The sequence below is a fragment of the Lampris incognitus genome, chromosome 21, assembly GCF_029633865.1.
Source record: "Lampris incognitus isolate fLamInc1 chromosome 21, fLamInc1.hap2, whole genome shotgun sequence".
Classification (NCBI taxonomy): domain Eukaryota; kingdom Metazoa; phylum Chordata; class Actinopteri; order Lampriformes; family Lampridae; genus Lampris; species Lampris incognitus.
This window is the reverse complement of record NC_079231.1, coordinates 12,050,880-12,073,471: the sequence shown is the minus strand read 5'-3', so window position 1 is coordinate 12,073,471 and position 22,592 is coordinate 12,050,880. Positions and strand designations below refer to the sequence as shown.

The following is a 22,592-nucleotide window of genomic DNA, read 5'->3' as shown; positions in this document are numbered from 1 at the left end:
AACAGTTTACAATAACAAAACCCCAGCCTCGTGTCTACCCACAATCCCCCTTGTTAAGCCCTCCCACTGTCTTAAAGGGACCGTCTGTGGTCCACATGGTGAATATGTAACCTGCAAAGTAGGTCACGACCGTACCAGTACTTTATATACTGTACATACACACACCCACAGAGACAGGTGGAGGTAGATACCAGATCGTTACAAACGCAGTGCCGGTGCAAACCTCTCCAGCATCGATGTCTTCATGAAAATCTCTCCCGGCAATTCTTGTATGAGATTTTTTGTGTATGTGTAGTAGTTATATCTTGTCTTGTTGCAGCGCAAACAAGACAAGATAAGACGGAAGGCAAAGTGAGGACGATCTTGTTTTAGCTAGAAGATATATTATATTCAGTATCGCAAGTATCGGACAATTATTTGCAGAAAAGTACATTTCTCATAAGGCAATAATAAAAGGTATTTTATGTTTGTTATGTTTGACACTGCACATTACAATGAGGTTTAACCAAGTTTTAAAAATTGAAAGCTCACCGACCGCAGACGTGTAAATACCAGCAAGAAACGGAAATCATTCCAGACAGCTCAGACACTGTGGTCACAGGGCTTGAAAGGTAGAAATTGTTCATGTGATAAAATCTGAATATATAAAATCTGAATATGTAAATGGCGGCACGGTGGCACAGTGGTTAGCGCGGTCGCCTCACAGCAAGAAGGTCCTGGGTTCGAGCCCCGGGGTAGTCCAACCTCGGGGGTCGTCCCGGGTCGTCCTCTGTGTGGAGTTTGCATGTTCTCCCTGTGTCTGTGTGGGTTTCCTCCGGGGCCTCCGGTTTCCTCCCACAGTCCAAAGACATGTAGGTCAGGTGGATCAGCCGTACTAAATTGTCCTTAAGTGTGAATGTGTGTGTGTGTGTGTGTGTGTGTGTGTGTGTGTGTGTGTGTGTGTGTGTGTGTGTGTGTGTGTGTGTCTGTGTGTGTGTGTGTGTGTGTGTGTGTGCACCACAAGAGAACCATGCCCTGAGGTTTGCAGCCTCCTCATTGGAAAGACTGCCAGTGTCACTTGACGTAGGACTGGTTAGCATGCTCCTGTGCACATGCATGTGGTCTCTCAGGGTTGAGACCCTGTGAGGAGCGTCTCAGTAGTGGGTGTCCTGCTCCGTCCACTCTGGGATCCTCGTTCTCTACCACCCACCCTTGAGGTGTGGGCAACCGAGGAGGACGCACCTTCCCCTCTACCTCCCCTCCAGGTGCCTGGAGGTCTCCAGCGTCGACGTTCGCCTCCGCCCGCTCTGAATGACGTCTCCTGGGGACAGGGACCGGGGCCTTGCTCGTTCTGGCGGGTTGGTGACCTGGACTGCTCTGGTCCAGCGTGTTGACCCCCTGCATCACCTCCCTGATGGTGTCTAGCCTCCGTAATGGAAGCAGGGAGTGAGAGGAGGTGCAGGGGGATGGGCCGAGGTCGCTGCCATCGCCTGAGACAGGAAGCTTAGTTTAGTTGGAGAATAGATTTGCTTTCCTCTCGTGTTTGTTGTTAGACGATTAATTGATAAGAGAAATGAACCCAAGGAAACCCACCATGACTTGGTCTTCTCAGAGGGAACACGGACTCCAAATTCCCGCCGGGCTGCAGGGAATAGTACTTCTGAGACCTCTGCACAGGCTGGCAAGGATGGGAGGGAGAATCAGGGGCGGACGATGTCGTGTGAATTTCAGCAAATTTATTTCAAAGGAAACGAGGTGCTGCTATGTGAGCAGGACAGGTTACTGGTAGAAACTGGCATGTTGACCTCTCGGACTCCATCCGATCTACTGACTCACTTCTAGAAAGACCTGAACCCTTTCCTCTGCCAGGTCTGCTTCCATCCTGAAATGCTCTCTGGTGGCACTTTGCAATATGAATCTTCTGTTGGTGTCGGCTGTTGCTGCTGTGTCTTTGCGTATGTGGAGACCATTGTTATCAGTGTCTGCTCAAGATGATGCGTCTGTTAGACTCATATGTGTTATTTATTTCTCCTGTTCACCACCTCATGATGAGCTAAGACACACCTACACTAAATACTCATCATGACTTTGATAATATTGCAATGCAGAAAACGTACTACTAATACTACTACTTCATTCAGTACGACTATGACATAACCGCTACATAATTGCTATGCAGCAACTGTACCTCTACTAGTTCATATAGTACTCGCATACATGAGTACTAAGTAGCAACTGTACTACTTCTACAACTACTCCATATAGTAGTACTATATGATTACTATGTAGCAAATGTGCTGCTACTACTACTATTGATACTATTAATTCCACTACTACTATAGTACTGCTATGATATGATTACCGTGTAGTAATTGCAGTACTGCTGTGTAGTGCTGTTTGATGCCAGCTGGTAACGCTTGAATGTATTTGCTGATGAATGAATCTCTTGTAAGTCGTGTGCTAAACGAGTAAATGTTAACGTAACTGTGACAGTAGATGTATTTGGAACTAAATGTGTCACTGGTGCCATCTAGTGGTCAACCTGTGTCACCACAGGCTGATGAGTGGCGACGCGTTACAGGAAGTCCCCCTTAACTTGCATCCTTCCAGTGCAACACATTTACAACTCGTGAATGTTTGTCTGGAGATTTCGGCCTTCGGCTTAACATACCATGGGAACATGTAACATGTCTGCCTTCTGAGGCATGACTACCGTGACCGGTATGCTTTTGGGGGGTACTCTGCCATGTCTAAGATATAGATAGACCACTGACCCAGGGAAGTATCATCAACGCTCGCGCATGCGCGCACACACACAGGACAGGTAAATGCTTGTGTTGGGGATTTAAATCTGTTCTAATGTAAAGTGAATGTGCATTATGAATACAGTCTGGCTGATTCATTGAGGGGTGGCGCAGTGGTTAGCGTGGGCGCCTCACAGCAAGAAGGACCTGGGTTCGAGCCCTGGGGTAGACTAACCTTGGGGGTCATCCAGGGTCGTCCTCTGTGTGGAGTTTGCATGTTCTCCCCGTGTTTGTGTGGGTTTCCTCCGGGGGCTCCGGTTTCCTCCCACAGTCCAAAGACATGTAGGTCAGGTGGATCACCCATGCTAAATTGTCCCTAAGAGTGAGTGTGTGTTTGTGTGTGTGTGTGTGTGTGTGTGTGTATGTCGGCGCTGTGATGGCCTGGCAGCCTGTCCAGGGTGTCTCCCTGCCTGCCGCCCAGTGACGACTGGGATAGGCTCCAGCATCCCCGCCACCCTGAGAGCAGGATAAGTGGTTCGGATGATGGATGGATGGATGGCTGATTGATTGAGGTGCTTTAAACATCTTATTCTCTCCAATATTAAAAGTCACCTACCGGATAACGGATGCTGCTAGCACGGACGCTGCGCCTGACGGTGGAGTGTCGGCGAATCAGAATCTCTCTAGCGTGGCTGTTGTCAGGCAGATTATGTTTGGTGGTGTAACCCATAGTCTGGACAAGATAAGGAGATATACAGAACACTAACTACTGTGTAGTAGTATATACTTGTATATACTAAGTTGTTGATGCTGTAAAGAACAAAGCAACCACATCAGCAGTCAGCTACAGGACATGAAGCCAAACCAGAGTATTAGAAAAAGTCAAACATTACAAAGACGATTCTTCCAGTTGTCTCTTAAAAGACAAAATTGATCTACAGTGGACATAAAAAGTCTACACTCTGCTGTTAAAATGGCAGGTTTTTATGATGTAAAACAATGAAACCAAGATAAATCATGTCAGAACTTCTTTCCACCTTTAATGTGAAACTGCAACCTATAAAAATAAAGTGAAAAACACTCAGAAACCTTTTAGGGGAGGAAAGTAAAATACAAAACTTACAATAAGCTGGTTGCATAAGTGTGCACACCTTTTTATAATTGGGGGTGTGGCTGTGTTCAGAATTAACCAATCACATTCAGAAACGGAACAAGTCGAAAGAAGAAGAAGACGATTCAAACTCGTGTTAAATACTAGTCAGTATACACCTGCCCTCAAAGTGACTGTGATTAAGCCCAAATAAAGTTCAGCTGTTCCTGTAGGATTTTCCTGCATCTTCTTGGTGGAGGAGAAATGCTGGGTGTATTCGGAGAAGGATGCTGAATATGGAGCTGCCAGAGAAGAGGAAGGCCAAAGAGGAGGTTTATGGATGTGGTGAGGGAAGACATGCAGGTGGCTGGTGTGACAGAGGAAGATGCAGAAGACAGGAAGAGATGGAAACGGATGATCCACTGTGGTGACCCCTAACAGGGGCAGCTGAAAGTAGTAGTAGTAATAGTAGTAGTAGTAGTAGTAGTAGTAGTTGGTTTCATCCAGCTGCAAAAGCCATGGTCCACAAAGAGCTTACAAAGTATGAACAGGATCTCATTGTTGAAAGGTATCAATCAGGAGAAGGGTACTAAAGAATATCCAAGATGTCAGATATACCATGGAACACAGTGAAGACAATCATCAACAAGTGGAGAAAATATGGCACAACAGTGACATTACCAAGAACAGGACGTCCCTCCAAAACTGATGAGACGACAAGGAGAAAACTGGTCAGGGAGGCTGCCAGGAGGCCTACAGCAACTTTAAAGGAGCTGCAGGAATTTCTGGCAAGTGCTGGTTGCTCCCTACATGTGACAGCAATTTCCTGTACTCTTCATATGTCTGGACTATGGGGTAAGACAGAAGGATTTTCACACAGAAAAACATCCAAGCCCAGCTAAATTTGTAAAAAGATACACCCTGTCTCCCAAAACCATGGTGAAGCATGGTGGTGGTGGCAGCATCATGCTTTGGGGCTGATTTTCTTCAGCTGGAATTGGGACTTTAGTCAAGGTGGAGGGGATCATGAATAGCTCCAAATACCAGTCGATTTTGGCTAAAAACCTTCAGGCGTCCGCTAGAAAGCACGACGACCCAAAGCATATATCCAGTCAACAAAGGAATGGCTTCACCAAAAGAAGATCAGCATTCTGGAATAGTCCAGCCAGACTCCAGAGCTGAGTCCAATAGAAACTCTACGGGGTGACCTGAAGAGGGCCGTGCACAGGAGATGCCCTCACAATCTGGCGGCTCTAGAACATTTTTGCAAGGAAGAACGGGAAGATATTACCAAGTCAAGATGTGCCAAGCTGATAGACTCTTACCCAAAAAGAATGAGTGCTGTAATCAAAAGACACCTCAATAAAGTATTAGTTTAGGGGTGTGCACACTTATGCAACCAGGTTATTGTACATTTTTTATTGTACATTTTTTTTAATTTTCTCTAAAATTATTCTGATTGTTTTTCGCTATTTTTATAGGTTGCAATTTCAAATTAAAGGTGGAAAAAGTTCTGACATGATTCGTCTTGGTTTCATTGTTTTACACCACAAAAACCCGCCATTTTAACAAGGGAGTGTAGACCTTTTATATTCACAGTATTGCACTTCCTCAAGAAGGTATACTGTTAGTGTAAAATCACCACTTACTTTGTTGGACTGTACACACCAAGTCAAACTGCACTGAAACTAAGTCAAACATCCCATTGCAATACAGGATCTTTTGCTTTTTCTCCAGAAATGTGGTTAAATGAAGGATAGCATCACGTGTTATAATGTAATTTTGTCAGTAGAGTAGCACTGTGTGGTACCTTCTGTGGGATCTTGTACATGTTCTTCGCCAGGATATCGTGCATGCTTCTCACATCTGCAGCCAGGAACTTCCTCTTTGGTCTGGAGGCGGCCTTTTTCTCATCGCTGGTCAGACATGACGGCAAAAAAAAAAAGAAAAGAAAAAAAAGATGAAATGAGGTCAGAGTTCAACGATACACCTGAGAATGGGTTGTTGCAGCAGCAAAAATAGAAGAGTACGAATGGAAATTTACATAAAAATATAGCAAAGACAAGGAACCTAATTCAACAAAACATAGCGACACTGGTAGCCTGTTAAAGCTAAAATCTGTGATTTTCCTCACTTAATAAATGGCTATCTCCTTGATACGTTGGAGTCAGGCTCCATAACGCCACCAGTCATCTTTCCCATGGTTGGAGACACTCTCCAGTCTCCGTAAACTGCTGTTGAAATGCTTCCGGTTGTCGGAAGATGGCGCTGCGAACTCGCGTTTGCAGCGGCCTCACCCAGTACCGGCTGTGCAGTGTCTTTGTCCGTGTCTAGCATTGGCTCGGCTGAGGGAACCTGGTCTGCTGCATCCGGTGGGCCCAGGGACCGCGGCCCTGCCTGGAAGCACCGAGGGCAGTCTGACAGGATGCAGAAGCGGGGCAGGCTACGCTAACTTCTGGCCTTCGCAGACCGGCAGTTCCAGCAGTCGTCCTGGCTGGCCTTTGTTCTCTGGACGGTGGAGTTTTTGGACTGTGTTGCGCTGAATGGACTGTGTTGTTGACTGTTTGTTTTTATTGCTTTGTTCTCTCTGTTTTTTGTATGTTTTTGGTGGTGCCATTTTGGAAGTTTTGGATGTGTGTTTCTGAACTGTTGTGGGCTGGGTGAAACGAAATTTCGTTTCTTTAGTGTACGCAAGTACGTGACAGAAATGACAATAAATTGTTCTTGATTCTTGATTCTTCTTGATTCTTTGACCAGGTAGGACGAACACTGGTGCAGCAGTAAACATGTACGTGTTGGAAAAAAGACTGAAATGTGATGCCGATGTGCCCATGACAACCAGTGTGACTGTCCAACAGTGTTCCCATATAGAGTGATGTACCAGAGGTGGGCAGTCTCATCCAGAAAGGGCTGGTGTGGGTGCTGGTTTTCGTTCCAACCAAGCAGTTACACACCTGATCCCTCTAATCAACCGGGAGAGTCTTTGCTGAGGAACTTCATTAGGAGACACAGGTGTGTAACTGCTTGGTTGGAACAAAGACCTGCACTCACACCGGCCCTGTCTGGATAAGACTGCCCACCCCTGCATTAGACTGTCTGTGTTAGCTCTGGTCCCAGGATCCATTTTTACAAGGGTGGGAACTGTTTACTGCTGAGCTGACGGCACACCAGCCACAATGGCTGCTACACCTGGTTTGTAGTCCTGCTACACCTGGTTTTTAGTCCTCATTGTCAGAAGGAGGGACCGATCGGGGAAATCACGCACTTCAGCTTTAGGAATGAACCACAGCACTTACTGTAGAGAGACAATAGATGGCGCTGCGCTGATGTCACCCATGCTCGTGTCCAGTAACTTGATGGCGTTCTGCAGCTCCAGTTTCTTATACAGAGCCACAATACTGGACTCAGCCCGGCTGTCCTGGATCAGAATACGCCTCAGGACACGGTCATTAAACATCTTAAACCTCACCCACAAAGAGAGAGAGGGGGGAGGGGGGGGACAGACAGAGAGACTTCCTCATAGATGGTGAATGTAAATCAGGTTGTTCATAGTAGATGAGTCAGAGTTTGCAGGTACGGGTCATGATTTGCATGATTTGATATGAAAAAGACTGAGGTAGAAAGATGGGGGACGAGAGGAGCACAGAGAATGAGAAATTGAAAAAAATGGCAACTATAATTCAATTCCATCAATCCAAACTAACAAATGCAAATACGAATATTTTGAATCTCTAAATCCAGAGGGTTTGCACTTGTTGGTGAAAATGCCGGTATGCTTCGTGATTAAAAAGCAGGACTGCTGACCTTGGCAGTGATTCATTATTTGAAGGTAATCCTACACTTCTCTGTTGGGTTGTACACCAAGTCGAGCATATTCTCATCCAAAATGGGCTCGTCATATTTTTAAAGTCGTCCATTTGGCGAAGTCAGACACTTTAGCAGACATAGTAAGGAAATAGGCCAGTTAACGTACAACCATTCCTACTTGTCTTTCCAGTAGTAATGGCTCCACTGTCCACACAGGTCCTCCATGCCACATATGGTGTGCTCCATCAGCTGATGAAGCACAGAGAAGATGTGGGGTTAATGTGTTGGACGTCTGTAATGTCGTCCAATGTGACCCCCCCACTGTTTTCATTTAATACTATCACACCGTCACAAGGAAGGCCTTCATGGTGAATACATATGAATATATATGCATTTCGGCTCCTCATTTGTTGAGCACTCTTACCAACACCATTGATGGTTTCTGGGGGAGGGGGATGCTATATACGGATATACTATGAATATATGTGCATATATACGAATATAATCCAGTGATTCAAGTAAATTCTTTAATGGACAGTACAAGCCTATTTCTTGCCATAAGTAATCATCAGCTGTCAAATATAATCATATATATGCATATATACAAATCTATATGAATATATAGTACATATATTTCTATATGTATATATGTACACATTTAATAAAGGAAAATACAAGGGACAAAATCAGGACAAGTGACAGATGAATAACAACAGGAATGGAGATTAAAACAGTAATACTGTAATATTATTCAGGTAAATGTAAGAAGTAACATGGTGAATTTTACTGTGTTATCTGTTCTTATTGGTATACTTGATATTCTTTGTGTTTTTCTGAAGAACTTTGTTGCAGGTTTGGAAAAGTGCTTTATTAATAAAGTACATATTATTATTATTATATTGAACTCCTACCCTGGTGTGAATCTCCACGTTTATCGTGTTCAGGTTCCTGTTGGTCCTCCTGATGTTCATGTATTCCACTATGGGTCGAATGCTGATACCCTGACAATGAGACAAAACAATGAGATCAGCGTTCGTGTCAGTGGGAATGGCTTCTGGATCAGCTGGCTTAACAGGAAGTTTTATCTAACGGGACTCCTACCAAGCAAAATAGGATTCAAATCAGATCAGATGAATCAATTTTCAGAATCAGAATTCTATTCCGTTCTATTTTCAGATCCTCCATTTAGTTGATCATTTTACCTGTGGACATAGTGGCTTAAATATAGTCACTGTGAGCGCGATGAAAACGGACAATTTGGTGTCGATAAAACAATTGACAGTAAAAAAAACAAAAAAAACAAACTCCTGAGAGAATTTACTCTGAGCCAAATGCCACTTTCGTGGATCTGATTTTGTTTCCCGTTGTTCTTTATAAAGGCGGATTATACTCGGTGTTCAGCCAAGGTAAGGAAAAATGCATTGGCCTCAACTTCCTGCAGCTACACGAAGTGTTGCCTCTGACAGGTTTACTGAAGAAGTTTTTCTGTCAGTGGAGGATGACCCTATACTTTACAGCTCATTAGTTTTTAAATGTGCCTGTCACAACTGGGAGGCAGCAGTGGTCAACTGTACTGTACTGAAGTACATAACTAATAACTAATACCTGTCTCTGTTGTCAGGGATGTACCACCTTTACACTGCCTTTCATGTCACTCACACCTCTATTACCACTTTTTAACAGTCAACAGGTGCACTCTGCTTCATCACTGTGCACTGCAAAGCCTCCATTATGTTGTATTATGCAGATGACATTGTGATCTGTAGTGAGAGTAGGGTGCAGGTGGAGGAGAGCCTGGAGAGGTGGAGGTATGCACTGGAGAGAAGAGGAATGAAAGTCAGTAGGAGCAAGACGGAATGAGAGGGAGGACAGTGGAATGGTCAGGATGCAAGGAGTTGACGTGATGAAGGTGGATGAGTTTAAATACTTGGTGTCAACTGTTGAAAGTAACGCGAGGTGAGAGGTGAAGAAGAGAGTGCAGGCAGGGTGGAGTGGGTGGAGAAGAGTGTCAGGAGTGATTTCCGACAGAAGGGTACCAGCAAGAGTTAAAGGGAAGGTTTACAAGATGGCAGCGAGACCAGCTATGTTATATGGTTTGGAGACAGTGGCACTGATGAAAAGACAGGAGGGTCCGCGGTGGCGTAGCGGTCCAAGCATCGGCTTTGTGTCGATGCAGTTGCCCACTGGGGACTGGGGTTCGCGCCCCGGTCTCGTCAGATCCGACTATGGCCGGACTCGATGAAACAGCAATCATTGGCAAACGCTGTCTTCGGGAGGGGGGCGGAGTCGGCTTGTGTTCGTCACGTGAATGCGTCTCTGTGTGTGTCGGAAGAAACAGTGGTTCGGCCTGGAGCCGCCTTGTCACGAAAGTGGGGACGCGGTCTCCTTCGAGACTGCCGGCCGGAGAGATGCAGTTGGCGAATGCATGCAGTACGAGGGTGGGTGTTTGAATTAAAATAGGGATCGATTGGCCACTAAATTGGGAGAAAAAGGGAAAAATCAGAAATAAATGTAAAAAAAAAAATTAAAGACAGGAGGTGGAGCTGGAGGTGGCAGAGTTGAAGATGCTAAGATTTTCATTGGGAGTGACGAAGAAGGACAGGATTAGGAACGAGTATATTAGAGGGACCACTCAGGTTGGACGGTTTGGAGACAAAGCAAGAGAGGCAAGCTTGAGATGGTTTGGACATGTGTGGAGGAGAGATGCTGGGTATGTTGGGAGAAGGATGCTGAATATGGAGCTGCCAGGGAAGAAGAGAAGAGGAAGGCCCAAGAGGAGGTTTATGGATGTGGTGAGGGAGGACATGCAGGTGGCTGGTGTGAGAGGAAGATGCAGAGGACAGGAAGAGATGGAAATGGATGATCCGCTGTGGCGACCCCCAGCGGAAGCAGCTGAAAGAAGTAGAAGAACTTCTATAACTAAGCTTTGAAAATCTTCTGCTCATAAATGCACATGACACATAGTTATGTTATAATTTGATACATGGCTGGATGAATAACCACCAGCTCTTTTACACCGTTGTTGGGTGGTGACCTACAAGTCAGGCCTGTTTTTGCATGTGTTAGCTCATGCAACCTCGAGCAGCAATATGCATTTTCATTCTGTCAAAACAAAAGTATTGATTGTGATGACTCAATACAACAAATACTGCATTAATACTGCATGAAACAGCAGAAGCCGCCCACCACGTCACGCCTAAACACACAAACAACCTGAGCTGACTTAGCCTGAGCTGGCCTAGCCTGGCCACCCACAGCCCCGCCCACCTGTATGATCACAGTGAATATGATGATGGCGATGGAGGCGGTGACAAACAGGTTTTTTCGGTTGATGTTGTCAGGCAGGGTGAACACCAGGGCGAAGCAGACTGCCCCCCGCAGGCCTCCAAAGGCCAGGCCAAACTGGTCCTTGAAGTTGAATTGGATGGTGCGGAAGGGGTTGATGATCTGGGTCAGCGCCAGAATCCCTAGGTGTAGAAGAGGGAATAAAGAAGGATGACAAACATTAGAAGGGTATTATTAATACAACAGTCAGCTTGCTTTTTTTCTGAAGTACCTCACAGTAACATGGCAGCTTTTATTTTTTGCATGGTTGACCTTTGAAGAATAGATGTTTGTTGGACATTGTTGTCCAAAGCACAAAGTACCAAAATCACCCACCCAACCCCCCCACACACACCATCAAATCCTCACCCAGCCCCCTCCACACAAAGGCAAACAGTAGCGTGAAGAGGATGTAGGCCCAGTTCCACTCGTGGTCAGTCGTTGCGGTAACGACACCCAGGAAGAAGAAGATGAGTGTTTCTGAGATGGTGGCCAGCATCTTGACCACATGGCGGATGGTGGTGCATGACCGCTGGGATACATTCTCCTCCACGTAGTACTTCATTGTGATGGCACACATTACAATGCTGAGGAGAGAGAGCGATATGAGCGAGCGAGAGAAAGAGATATGCTTTCAGGTCAACTTGGGAAGTCTGGAGTGAAGGGTCTAGGACAGGGGTTGGCAACCTTTTGGGTGTTCTGTGCCACTTTACAAAGTTAAAAAAATCACAGACTTGAGTGCCAGTTCATTTTCATAATAAGCATCCATCCATTTATATATTTACTGCTACTGCTTGTCTCCCCATCTAGATTCTGCATGCCAAAAGATCTGTGCTGCACACACACACACACACACACACACACACACACACACACACACACACACACACACACACACACACACACTTATTTGAGCAACCGTGTGAAAATTAACACGGCACAAAAGAAAAATAATTCAATCTTACTGATTAAGTGCAACCCTTGAATTGCTCCGTGTGCCCGTGTTGATGGCCTCACATGCCACCGTGGGCACGGCTGCCATAGGTTGCCGACCCCTGGTCTAGGGTTAGGGTTAGGCTCCTCGTATTTAAAATGTTTATTACATGTATATCTAAAATGTTCGTTGTATGTTCAGTAGGGGGACACTGACCCAGTCCAATCAAGGTGAGAGCACCTCAACCTTTGAGAGGCTTGTGGAACACGTGTGTCAGCTTCATTCCTGGGCCAGTAGTCACCTGTACACACGGCCCCCCTGGTAAGCCAAACAAACTCTTTGTGTTTTAATTAGGATTATTTGATTGTTAAGGTAATGTGGGTGTGTAGTTTTGGTTATCCACTGACAGCAGAGATCGGCCTGCTGATTGGTGTGCCGCATCACTGCAGCAAGATGCTTCAACTTTTAACTTCTTTTACAGAATTGATGTCGGTGACCCTCACTGACGTCATTTCTGTAAAAGATTTAAACGTTGTAATAAACCCGCCTGCGAAAACACTTTGACCCACACTGACTCTTGGCTTCGTTATTGAAGTTCACCCATGCATCAAAGCCTAGACAGAGGTGACATGGATAAATTTAGCGTGATAAAAACGTGTTGTCGTAGGCTTGCGGACATAATTCCCCGTAGCTCGTGGCTTGTATTAAAGTGACGTACTCATTTTAAGGGCTCAGGGTGTGCGAGTTTTTTTTTTCCTCGAACGAATCTGGGGAAGGTCCCGCCCTCAAGCGCTATGATTGGCCCGGTCAGCCTGTCAGTCAGTCTGCCAGGAGTCCCGCCCTCAAGCGCTATGATTGGCCCGGCCAGCCTGCCAGGAGTCTTGCCCTCAAGTGATGGGATTGGCCAGTCGAACGCGCGAAAGTGGAGCGAAATGTGTGTCCAGGAAAACGTCACTCATTGTCCACCCTCGAAGGTCAGATTAATCCACAATAAACATTATCGATAAGAGGATTAAGTAAGGGATAATGCCTGACGAGGTGTCCATTAGAATGGTTGACGAGGAGGCCATTAATTCCGGATTACTGACACCTTGAAGGGCTTGATCCCACTTATACCGTGGTCACCTGCCAAATAAAAATTATGACAATTTATGTTTTCATGTGTTTTGCAATTAAAATCTAAAGTTTTCCACAAGCTATAACTCTGTTTCGCTGGTAATATTCACTACTCCAACAAATAGGACGAACTTTAGATACGACTTGGCGACGGGAGCTATGAAATAGTCCGGCCACTACATATACTACATATACTATACTATACTATACTATACTATATAGGGCCACTACAGGTGAAACTGGAGAACCCATAGCAAACCCATGCCTCTGCCTATAGTGCTATTGATTGCACCTTGTATGTGAAGTACGTGGGCTGAAGACACAGCTTCAGGAGCAGACACACTTGGTCAGTGTTAAGGGTGGTCCTATTGCTAAGGGTGGGGTCGTTTTGTAATTTCATACGGACTACCTCCACTGATTCATCAACAGCAACACACGTGAAGAGAGACTTAACATCATCAAGAGACCATTGTTTCATCCCCTTCTATACTGATGTCCTTCACCTTATCCACAACATCCATCGTGTTCTGAATATGATGTTCATTACTGCCTACCAACGAGTCAGGAACAGATGCCAGAAACTTAAGAGATGTTATAGGTCACTGAGTTAAACATACTAACAATAGGCTGTAATGGCACATCCTGTTTATGTGTCTTAGGTAACCCATACAGACTAGGTGTAGCTTCCCCTGGGTATAGTCTGGTACAACATTCTTTCAATAGCATTGTCTTGTTCTAACAGCTTCGGACAATCTATCACCTTTTTCTTGTAACCACTGCCTGGATCTCATTTCAGGGGCTCATAAGTACATGGAGATTTAGGTTGCCGAAGCTGTGTCCGCTTGCCGTTACTTCCATCGGTTGACGGAAGGTATAATGGAATCAAGCCGCATCCTAAACATGTTTTGATGGAGTAGTGCTTCCTAAACAGTATGCAGTATTGTTAATATCGAGTATATGCTCTTACTATGTAGTACGTATTCGTATTTTAGTTCATCTCCCCCTCACCGTCTTTGTACATGTGTGTTTTATTTAGCAGTGTGAGAAACCTGTAGACAGCAACCCTCTGGATTCTCGATGACGTGTGTAGAAATCCAGAAATCATTGTTTCAGCTTGGCTTGTACTTATATAGCCTAGCTGGAAAAGAAGAGTGATAGGCAGTGGTGGCTGGTGCTAACAATTTTGGCAGGGGGGGTGGCGCAATTTACCTCGGTGCAGCACACCTGACAGCCTATAGATTTTATCAGGGGTAAGAAGCCTGATAAAATGTATAGGCTATATTGTCCTTCTTAATAACTCTGTGACTGTGTGGACATTAAAGCAGCTGTCAGGTGTTTTGCACCAAGGTAAATTGCGCCCCCCAAAAATTGTTAGCACCAGCCGCCACTGGTGATAGATTGGGCTTGCTTTATGTTTGTTTAGTTCTGTGCAAACAAGCCTCTCACCAAGTGTCCTTCATTTGGACCACCTGAACACCTTCTGCCCAGCATCTGCCCACCTCACAGCCTTCAGTTTATCCTCATGTAAATCTACATTTACACATGGTTTCAACACCAGTGTCATTACTTGAGTTTTTTGTATATCATTTCACATTCTAGCCCTACAGACGTGTCTGTGTGCATTGCTGTTGCTGTTCCACTCACGCCATGATGCTGGATATGGCAAAGAGCTCGGCCACCAGGTAGGCCAGGTAGCTGTACATGAAAACAAACAGAGGCTCGATAGGGCGCACGTTGGAGGTGAATCGAGTGGTGAATGCCGCCACGAAGCCGAACAGGAAGCCGAACAGCAGACCTCCCAGGCCGACCACAAAGAATCTGGCCACGCCAAGAAACACGTCAGTGGATTCAACTGTGGGCATGTCAGCCACGAAGGTAAACATGTTATAGAGGACCTGAGAGAGAGAGAGAGAGAGAGAGAGAGAGAGAGAGAGAGAGAGAGAGAGAGAGAGAGAGAGAGAGAGAGAGAGAGAGAGAGAGAGAGAGAGAGAGAGAGAGAGAGAGAGAGATGTACTATGTGACACAGAACAGGAATCTGTGCTTCAGCAAAACAACTACATGTAAATTTTAAATTAGCACATGATACACATATTTAGTGCTACATTCTGTGTCACACTCAAACACAAACATATAAAACCTACTTGCAGACATACACAGACATAAACTTGCACACAAATACAAGTACATGCACACAACCAAAATTATCTATCTATCTATCTGTCTGTCTGTCTGTCTGTCTGTCTGTCTGTCTGTCTGTCTGTCTGTCTGTCTGTTACGAAGGAGGCTGGAGAAGCAGGCTGGAGTTACCATTGACTTCAGGCTCGATGGAAACCTATTCATCATCAGGAGGTTTCAGGCAACCACCAAGTTGACCTCTGAGAACATTATTGAGCTACAGTATGCCGACGATTGTGCCCGGTAGCTCATACACCAGAAGCCCTACAAAACACTCTGTCGGCAGTTGTAACTGCATACAGGAGAATGGGACTGATTATCAACACCCAAAAGACAGAGGTAATCTGTCAGTTGACTATCGGCTTCCCAAGCCACCCAACAACCTTCACAGCAGAAGGGCAACAACTGGCCACTGCTCCTGCCTTCAAATATCTGGGAAGTATGCTATCTGACACCTGCACAATGGACGATGAGATTCAGCACCGCCTCAAACAAGCCTCAACATCTTTTGGTCATCTAAGGAGAAAGGTTTTCCAGCACAGCAACCTCAGTCTCCACACCAAAGTGCTTGTTTACAGAGTAGTGTGCATCTCCACACTGATCTATGGCTGTGAGGCATGGACCATCTACAGCCACCATCTCAGAAGCCTTGAGGCCTTCCATGTGAAATGTCTCCAGAGGATCCTCGACATTACTTGGGAGGACAAGAGTGCCACGCACAGAGGTGTTGGAGTGGGCAGGCAGCTGCAGTGTGGAGTCTACCTAAAAACACCATCAACTCAGGTGGCTTGGGCATGTTATTCGCATGCCCAGCGAACGACTCTCACGTAAAGTCCTCTACAGCAGTGTTTCTCAACCGGGGGTCCGCGGACCCCTAGTGGTCCGTGGTGTAATTGCAAGGGGTCAGTGAAAATAAAATATCTTTTAAAAAACAGATCCTACGACATTTATAGAAATAGGATTATTTTACTCAAATGTGCCTTAGACCTTTATCTACCTAAACTATAAAGGGTAACAGGACTTTTTTCTCTAATTACATCTGTTTCACAAGTGTAATTTATTGTATTTTGATAAGAGATCTCGCTCCCGTTTGCATTGTTAAGTTACTGCATAAAAATTCTGTTGTTACATATATCTGAAAGTTACTGAATACATATTCTGTTTAGTTACATATATCTGAAAGTTACTGAATACATATTCTGTTTTGTTACATATATCTGAAAGTTACTGAATACATATTCTGTTTTGTTACATATATCTGAAAGTTACTGAATACATATTCTGTTTTGTTACATATATCTGAAAGTTACTGCATAAGATTTCTGTTTTGTTAACTATATCTAAGTTACAACTGAAAGCTCTCATTTTTGCCCCAAAGAGTGAATAAATGCTATGATGCAATTTAAAATGCAGTTTCTACTGTTTCTGTCAAATTGCAACCCCCCTCCCCCAAGATCAGGTGGAGGGGTCCTCAGGGTAGATCAAAAATAAGCAGGGGGTCCAGGACCCCAAAAAGGTTGAGAACCACTGCTCTACAGCCAACTACGCCTTGGTCAATGCACTGCTGGTGGGCAGAAGAAGCGGTTCAAAGACCAAATGAAGACCACACTGAAAAGACGCCAGATCAACCCCTCTTCTTTGGAGGAACTTGCTTCCTGCCGCATCACCTGGCGCACTTATGTCTCAGAGGGAGTGAAGTATATGGAAACCAGCGCACACAGCACCGTGTAGCAAAGCGTGCGAAGAGGCATGCTCGCAAAGCTACCCGTGCCCCCTCCAGCACCACTTTTACCTACCCGGTCTGCAACCACAACTGTGCATCCAGGATCGGACTATTCAGCCACCAAAGGACTCACAAATAGGAGAAGATGATGATCATCGGACACGATGGACAACCAGCAAGCAAGCTGTCTGTCTGTCTGTCTGTCTGTCTGTCTGTCTGTCTGTCTGTCTGTCTATCTATACAAACCAACATGGGAACAGACACAAATGCACACACATGATGGTGCACAATAAACATACCAAAAAATGCACATGAACACACACATGCACACTAACAGACACACAAACACAAATGCTCACACACCTGTGTGTCAAAATGTGTGTTAACGCTCTGCCCTCCAAGAGCGCTCACACAGTAGATGTAAACTGGTTTGTCTTCTTCTTGCCAGATCAGGTTAGGCTATACTATAGCCTAACCTGATCTATACTATAGCCACTATAGTATGTAATTAGGGAATCTTAAGCATCTTGTGTAATCCAACTGAACCTGAAAGTCTTGTCTTCTTTCTGCCAGACTGCTGGTTTCGCTGTTCATCACGTCTGTTACTGGTCAGCTAAACAGTACCTGGGATGTTGACTGGAAATGGTGGCGTATTGTAAACAGCAGTCTGGTCATGTTTAGTTACTTCTGGGTGATGTCAGTTTGTACATCAAGCTTATTTTTAATAATGTTTTTTCCAGAAGTAGAAGTGAAGCGCAGCCGCTGCTGCTACGTGGAACACAATGTTAGCAAGAGATACAGGGAGAGAGAGCTGATTATTCTCCGGCAAAACTGTCTTTATTAGTGAAATCCGGTCAAAACAGCAGCAGTCTCAGGAGACATCCACTTCCTTTAAACTGACAGAAAACAGGACAAACTAGATTGAGGAGAGTTGCTGCTCAGACTTAATTTCCACTGTCAGTCCTCCTGACACAAACAGTGGGTTCCTTACAGCCGTTCTGAACGAAAAGAAGGCGAGACATCCAAAGAAAAAGACTGCACAACGATCCTGGATGAGAGAGAAATCATTTGAAAGAGACAGGGTGCAGTTTTGCTCATTGAATGATTGTAAAGAACCATTTTAATGCATGTTAATATTTTCAAGGACCTGTCCACTCACCACAGTGACGGCATCGTTGAAAAGTCCCTCTCCGAATATGACTATGTACAGCTGCTCATTCACTCCAATGTCCTGAAACACGGTGAGCACCGCCACTGGGTCCACAGCTGAGATGATGGAGGCAAACAGCAGGTTCTCCTGCAATGACCAATCACACCTAAGTTTTACTTAACATTTTTAGATCTTGCCATTTATCATCTATTCACAATTTAACCTTTGTTTTACCACATCAGTCCCATTAAAAGAAATGGGTTTTTCGGAGGCATCCGGTGGCGTGGCGGTCTATTCCGTTGCCTACCAACACGGGGATCGGCAGTTCGAATCCCCGTGTTACCTCCGGCTTGGTCAGGCATCCCAACAGACACAATTGGCCGTGTCTGCGGGTGGGAAGCTGGATGTAGGTATGTGTCCTGGTCGCTGCACTAGCTCCTCCTCTGGTCGGTCGGGGCGCCTGTTCAGGTGGGAGGGGGAACTGGAGGGAATAGCCTGATCCTCCCATGTGCTACGTCCCCCTGGTGAAACTCCCCACTGTCAGGTGAAAAGAAGCAGCTAGTGACTCCACATGTATCGGAGGAGGCATGTGGTAGTCTGCAGCCCTCCCCAGATCAGCAGAGGGGGTGGAGCAGAGACCAGGATGGCTCGGAAGAGTGGGGGTGATTGGCTGGGTATAATGGGGGGGGGGTGTTTTTCAGGGAAATCTGGCTGAGATGACGGCAGCATAGACAGCTGCAGACAAACAGGACCACACATGACAAAATGTCTCATGAACCAAAACATTAAACACCATATAACTACCTGAAAATGCTACCACTGCTACCTGCACGATACTACTGTACAACTTCACTACTTCATAGTTTTTATCTGTACTACATTAGTACTAACCCTACAGGTATGTAATGCCAACACTGTAATGTTCTTATCTGTTATATATCCAAAGCCGTGTGTGTGTGTGTGTGTGTGTGTTTCGGCAAAAATTGGCTGCCCAGACAAATACATCCGGCTACTGAGACGCGGGGAGCGTCTCCCTCGCTGAGCTGGGGGAGTGGCTTGAACGTGCCTGGGAGGCAGCTTGGGGCAGTGTAACCACAACACCTTCAGGGTTCACACTGGAGTCAAGCAGGGCTGTGTCATTGCTCCTACCCTGTTCTCCATTTTCATTTCTGCTATCCTCCATCTTATGGGTAAACACCTGCCACAAGGAGTCAGAATCATGTACAGAACCGACAGCCAACTCCTGAACATCAACACATTCGGGGCTAAAGCAGAACCACTTCCATATCCATCATGGAGCTGAAGTATGCTGATGACAATGCCCTCGTGGCCCATTCAGAAGAGGACCTACAGTGCATTCTGGATGCTTTTGCCAAGGCATACAAGCAGCTTGGTCTGGCCCTTAACATAAAAAAGACCCAGATCCTCTACCAGCCACCACCCAACACAAATAACCCTGCTCCACCCCCAACTATCTCTGTTGACAAAACCAGACTGGAAAATGTGGACCACTTTACGTATCTCGGAAGCCTCCTATCCTCCAAAGCTAATATTGATGAGGAAATACACCACCGCCTCAGTTGTGCCAGTGGGTTTTTCTCAAGACTGAGGGAAAGGGTCTTTGAAAACCATGACCTCCAGGCAAGGACGAAAATTCTGGTCTACAGAGCGGTAGTGTTGCCCTCCCTACTGTATGGATCAGAATTCTGGACCACATAACAGGAGGCACCTGAAGGCACTAGAGGCACATCATCAGAGGTGCCTCGGAAAAATCCTCAAGATCACCTGGGAAGATAGACACACCAACACCAGCATCCTGGAGGAGGCTAACATTCCCGCTATCACTGCCACCATCGCCCAACACCAGCTCAGATGGACTGGCCATGTCATCTGTATGCCTGACTCTCGCCTTTCAAAACAAGTCTTATACTCCCACCTTCTCACAGGACAACGTGCCCCTGGAGGTCAAAAGAAAAGGTATAAGGATAACATCCAAGTGAACATCAGAAAATGCCACATAGACCCTAAGACCTGGGAGGACACAGCAACCAACAGGGCGACCTGGAGAAAACTGGTCCGGGAAGGAGCTGCACTTTATAATAACGATCTCCTCCGTGCTGCAGAAGACAAGCGCAGACTCAGAAAGGAGGGAGTTTCTACCAAAAAGGCCCAAGCCAATCCCACAATTACCACCGCCCACCCCTGCCCACACTGCACCAAAATATGCGGCTCCAGGATCGGCCTCTTCGCCCCCCTGAAGACCCACAAGGACCAAGAAGGAGGACAGTCATAGTCAACCCCGAGTGACCGCCGATGATGATGATCGTGTGTGTGTGTGTGTGTGTGTGTGTGTGTGTGTGTGTGTGTGTGTGTGTGTGTGTGTGTGTGCGCGCGCGTGTGCTCACTATAGAACAATATTTCGCCTTCAGTCCAACACATTGCAACCTGTACATAAGTGTTTGTTGACAGTATTCCTTAATTCCTACCAACTTTTATTATTACTATTTAACCTGTTTACACCAGCCTTTGTACTGTTGCTGTTGTGTGTTGTGTTTTCTAATATTGACACATGTGAGCCAAACTAAAACAAAGTCCTTTTATTTCGAAACACATTTGGCAATAAATCGGATTCTGATTCCTGATGTCACACGGGGTCACATGATAACCAACCTGCAGGTTGATGTCTTGAACTCCGAACACCTCGATCTGGCAGATGGCGTAGAGGGACAGGCCGATACCGACGCTGTTCCACAGCGTCCCTACTACCGCGTACCACAGGACCGTCCCCACATTCTCAAAGAAGGGACGCGTGGGCATGAAGTAGCCATTGTCCAGAACGATGGGTGGGAGCATGTAGAGGAAGAAGACATTGGAGTCCAGGACGGCAGGGGGCTCCTCTTTAACCGAGTGCATGATGGCTCCCACGATCAGACCGATGGCAATGAGTAGGCAGGACTCCGGGATCCAGATGGTGATTTTGTGGTAAACGTGGAAGCCTGTTGGAGAAAGAAGAGTGGAGAGATTGATGAAAAGAGGGCAATGATGTTCTCACTTCACCCGTCAGAAAATAACATGGCCTTCAGAAACCAATTCCATGGATATACACACACAACACACACACACACATGCACGCACGCACGCACACACACACAGGCACGCGCACATTCACAAATATGTTTGCTTATATGTCATTTATAGGGACAAAACATTTATTTTAGTCAAACTCTTATTTCCCTAAACCCAAACCCTAAATCAACCCTAACCTTAATCCGGAGGCCAGTTCTAATGCCTAACTTTAGTATAAGACCAAGTCTAACCTTAACACAAATTGTAACCCTAGCCACAAATGAGCCCAGAAATAAGTTTTTCCTTGTGAGGTCCAAAAAATGTCCGCACTACGTAGTTGGTATGTCATTATTTTTTTCCATATGAGGACATTTGGACCTTACAATTGTAGGGTTGTAGATAAAACAGACAGAAACACACATACACACTGTAAACGTACCAATCTTTGCGAATGAAGCCAGCAGCACCCACAGAGTGAACTCAAAGGGGATCTGGATTCGGGGGTAATCCATGGTGAACACGGGCAAGTTAGCTTTTTCCTCGCTGGGGAACGGCTGGGGTTCATCCTGGAGAGGTTTCAAAATGGGCGGCTTGCTGGCTGACGGGTTTGATGACAGGACCTCAGGTTTCACTCCAACTATGAAGACCAGAAGAAACACACAGCAGGCTGCGCTCCTGCATGCAGACACGACCAAGTCCTTCATGTCCACAAGTTCAACTAGACCTCAGATATGACCTTTAAAAATGATGACGATATGAACTCACAAACATTGAAAAAAGTTGATTGTACGGTCTCATTTGGCTCCAGAGAGTTGCATCGATGCAAAAAAGATTATAATAAAATTATAATAATAATTCTAATGGTGGTCTAAAAAGCTGAAATTTTGTATTCTATACCAGATCCTGTAGGCCTACTGAAATCCATTGGAAAAAAAATCTGAGTATTTAGATGTTTGGTTGTTAAAGTGAAAGACAAGGCGCTCCTTCTTGCAATCCAGCTTTGGCTTGAATAGTTGGCCAACCTGCTTGTCTCCTCTCCGTGCCTCGCCTGATGGGTGGAGCATAGGTGAAGGTGTTGTGTAAAACTAAGTTGCGATTTATTGTCTATTTCAATGTATTTGTGGAACATGTAACTGAGGCTGTACTTCAGTATTGATCAACAGCATCACTAATTAGCCCACCTGAGCTTTCAGCCAATGGCAAGTCCAAGAAGATGTGGCATCCAGCGTCCTCGTGTTGAAATATGTACTTACAAATGGAGTCCACATGATGGTGGTAGTGAGCCCTTTTCGATTAGACGGCGCTAAAAGTCAGAGGAGGTTCACATGTTAAGTAAATCTACGGAGGGATTTTAAAGATAAAAAAGGCAGGCAGAGAAGTAGCTGTAGTATTTCATACATTCATTTATTTATCTCACAAGTTTGAGGAGGGATTAACAAAGAAAATACGAGTACAGATAGAGAAAGAAAAATAAATAAAGCCAA

At 45.5% G+C, this 22,592-nt stretch overlaps 1 protein-coding gene across 1 annotated transcript; it reads right to left on the bottom strand.

Annotated features, from left to right (window-relative positions):
• Nucleotides 1-1,053: 1,053 nt before the first annotated feature.
• LOC130131814 (sodium/hydrogen exchanger 2-like) lies at nucleotides 1,054-21,812 on the bottom strand. The gene is made up of 13 exons (XM_056301589.1): nucleotides 21,548-21,812; nucleotides 20,713-21,038; nucleotides 18,052-18,189; nucleotides 14,639-14,889; nucleotides 11,314-11,531; nucleotides 10,888-11,087; nucleotides 8,532-8,621; nucleotides 7,799-7,869; nucleotides 7,110-7,277; nucleotides 5,624-5,729; nucleotides 3,340-3,456; nucleotides 1,573-1,657; nucleotides 1,054-1,469 (listed from the first exon to the last, which is right to left on the bottom strand). The coding sequence occupies exons 1-13, from the start codon at nucleotides 21,810-21,812 to the stop codon at nucleotides 1,054-1,056; spliced, it is 2,451 nt and encodes an 816-aa protein (XP_056157564.1).
• Nucleotides 21,813-22,592: the final 780 nt, after the last annotated feature.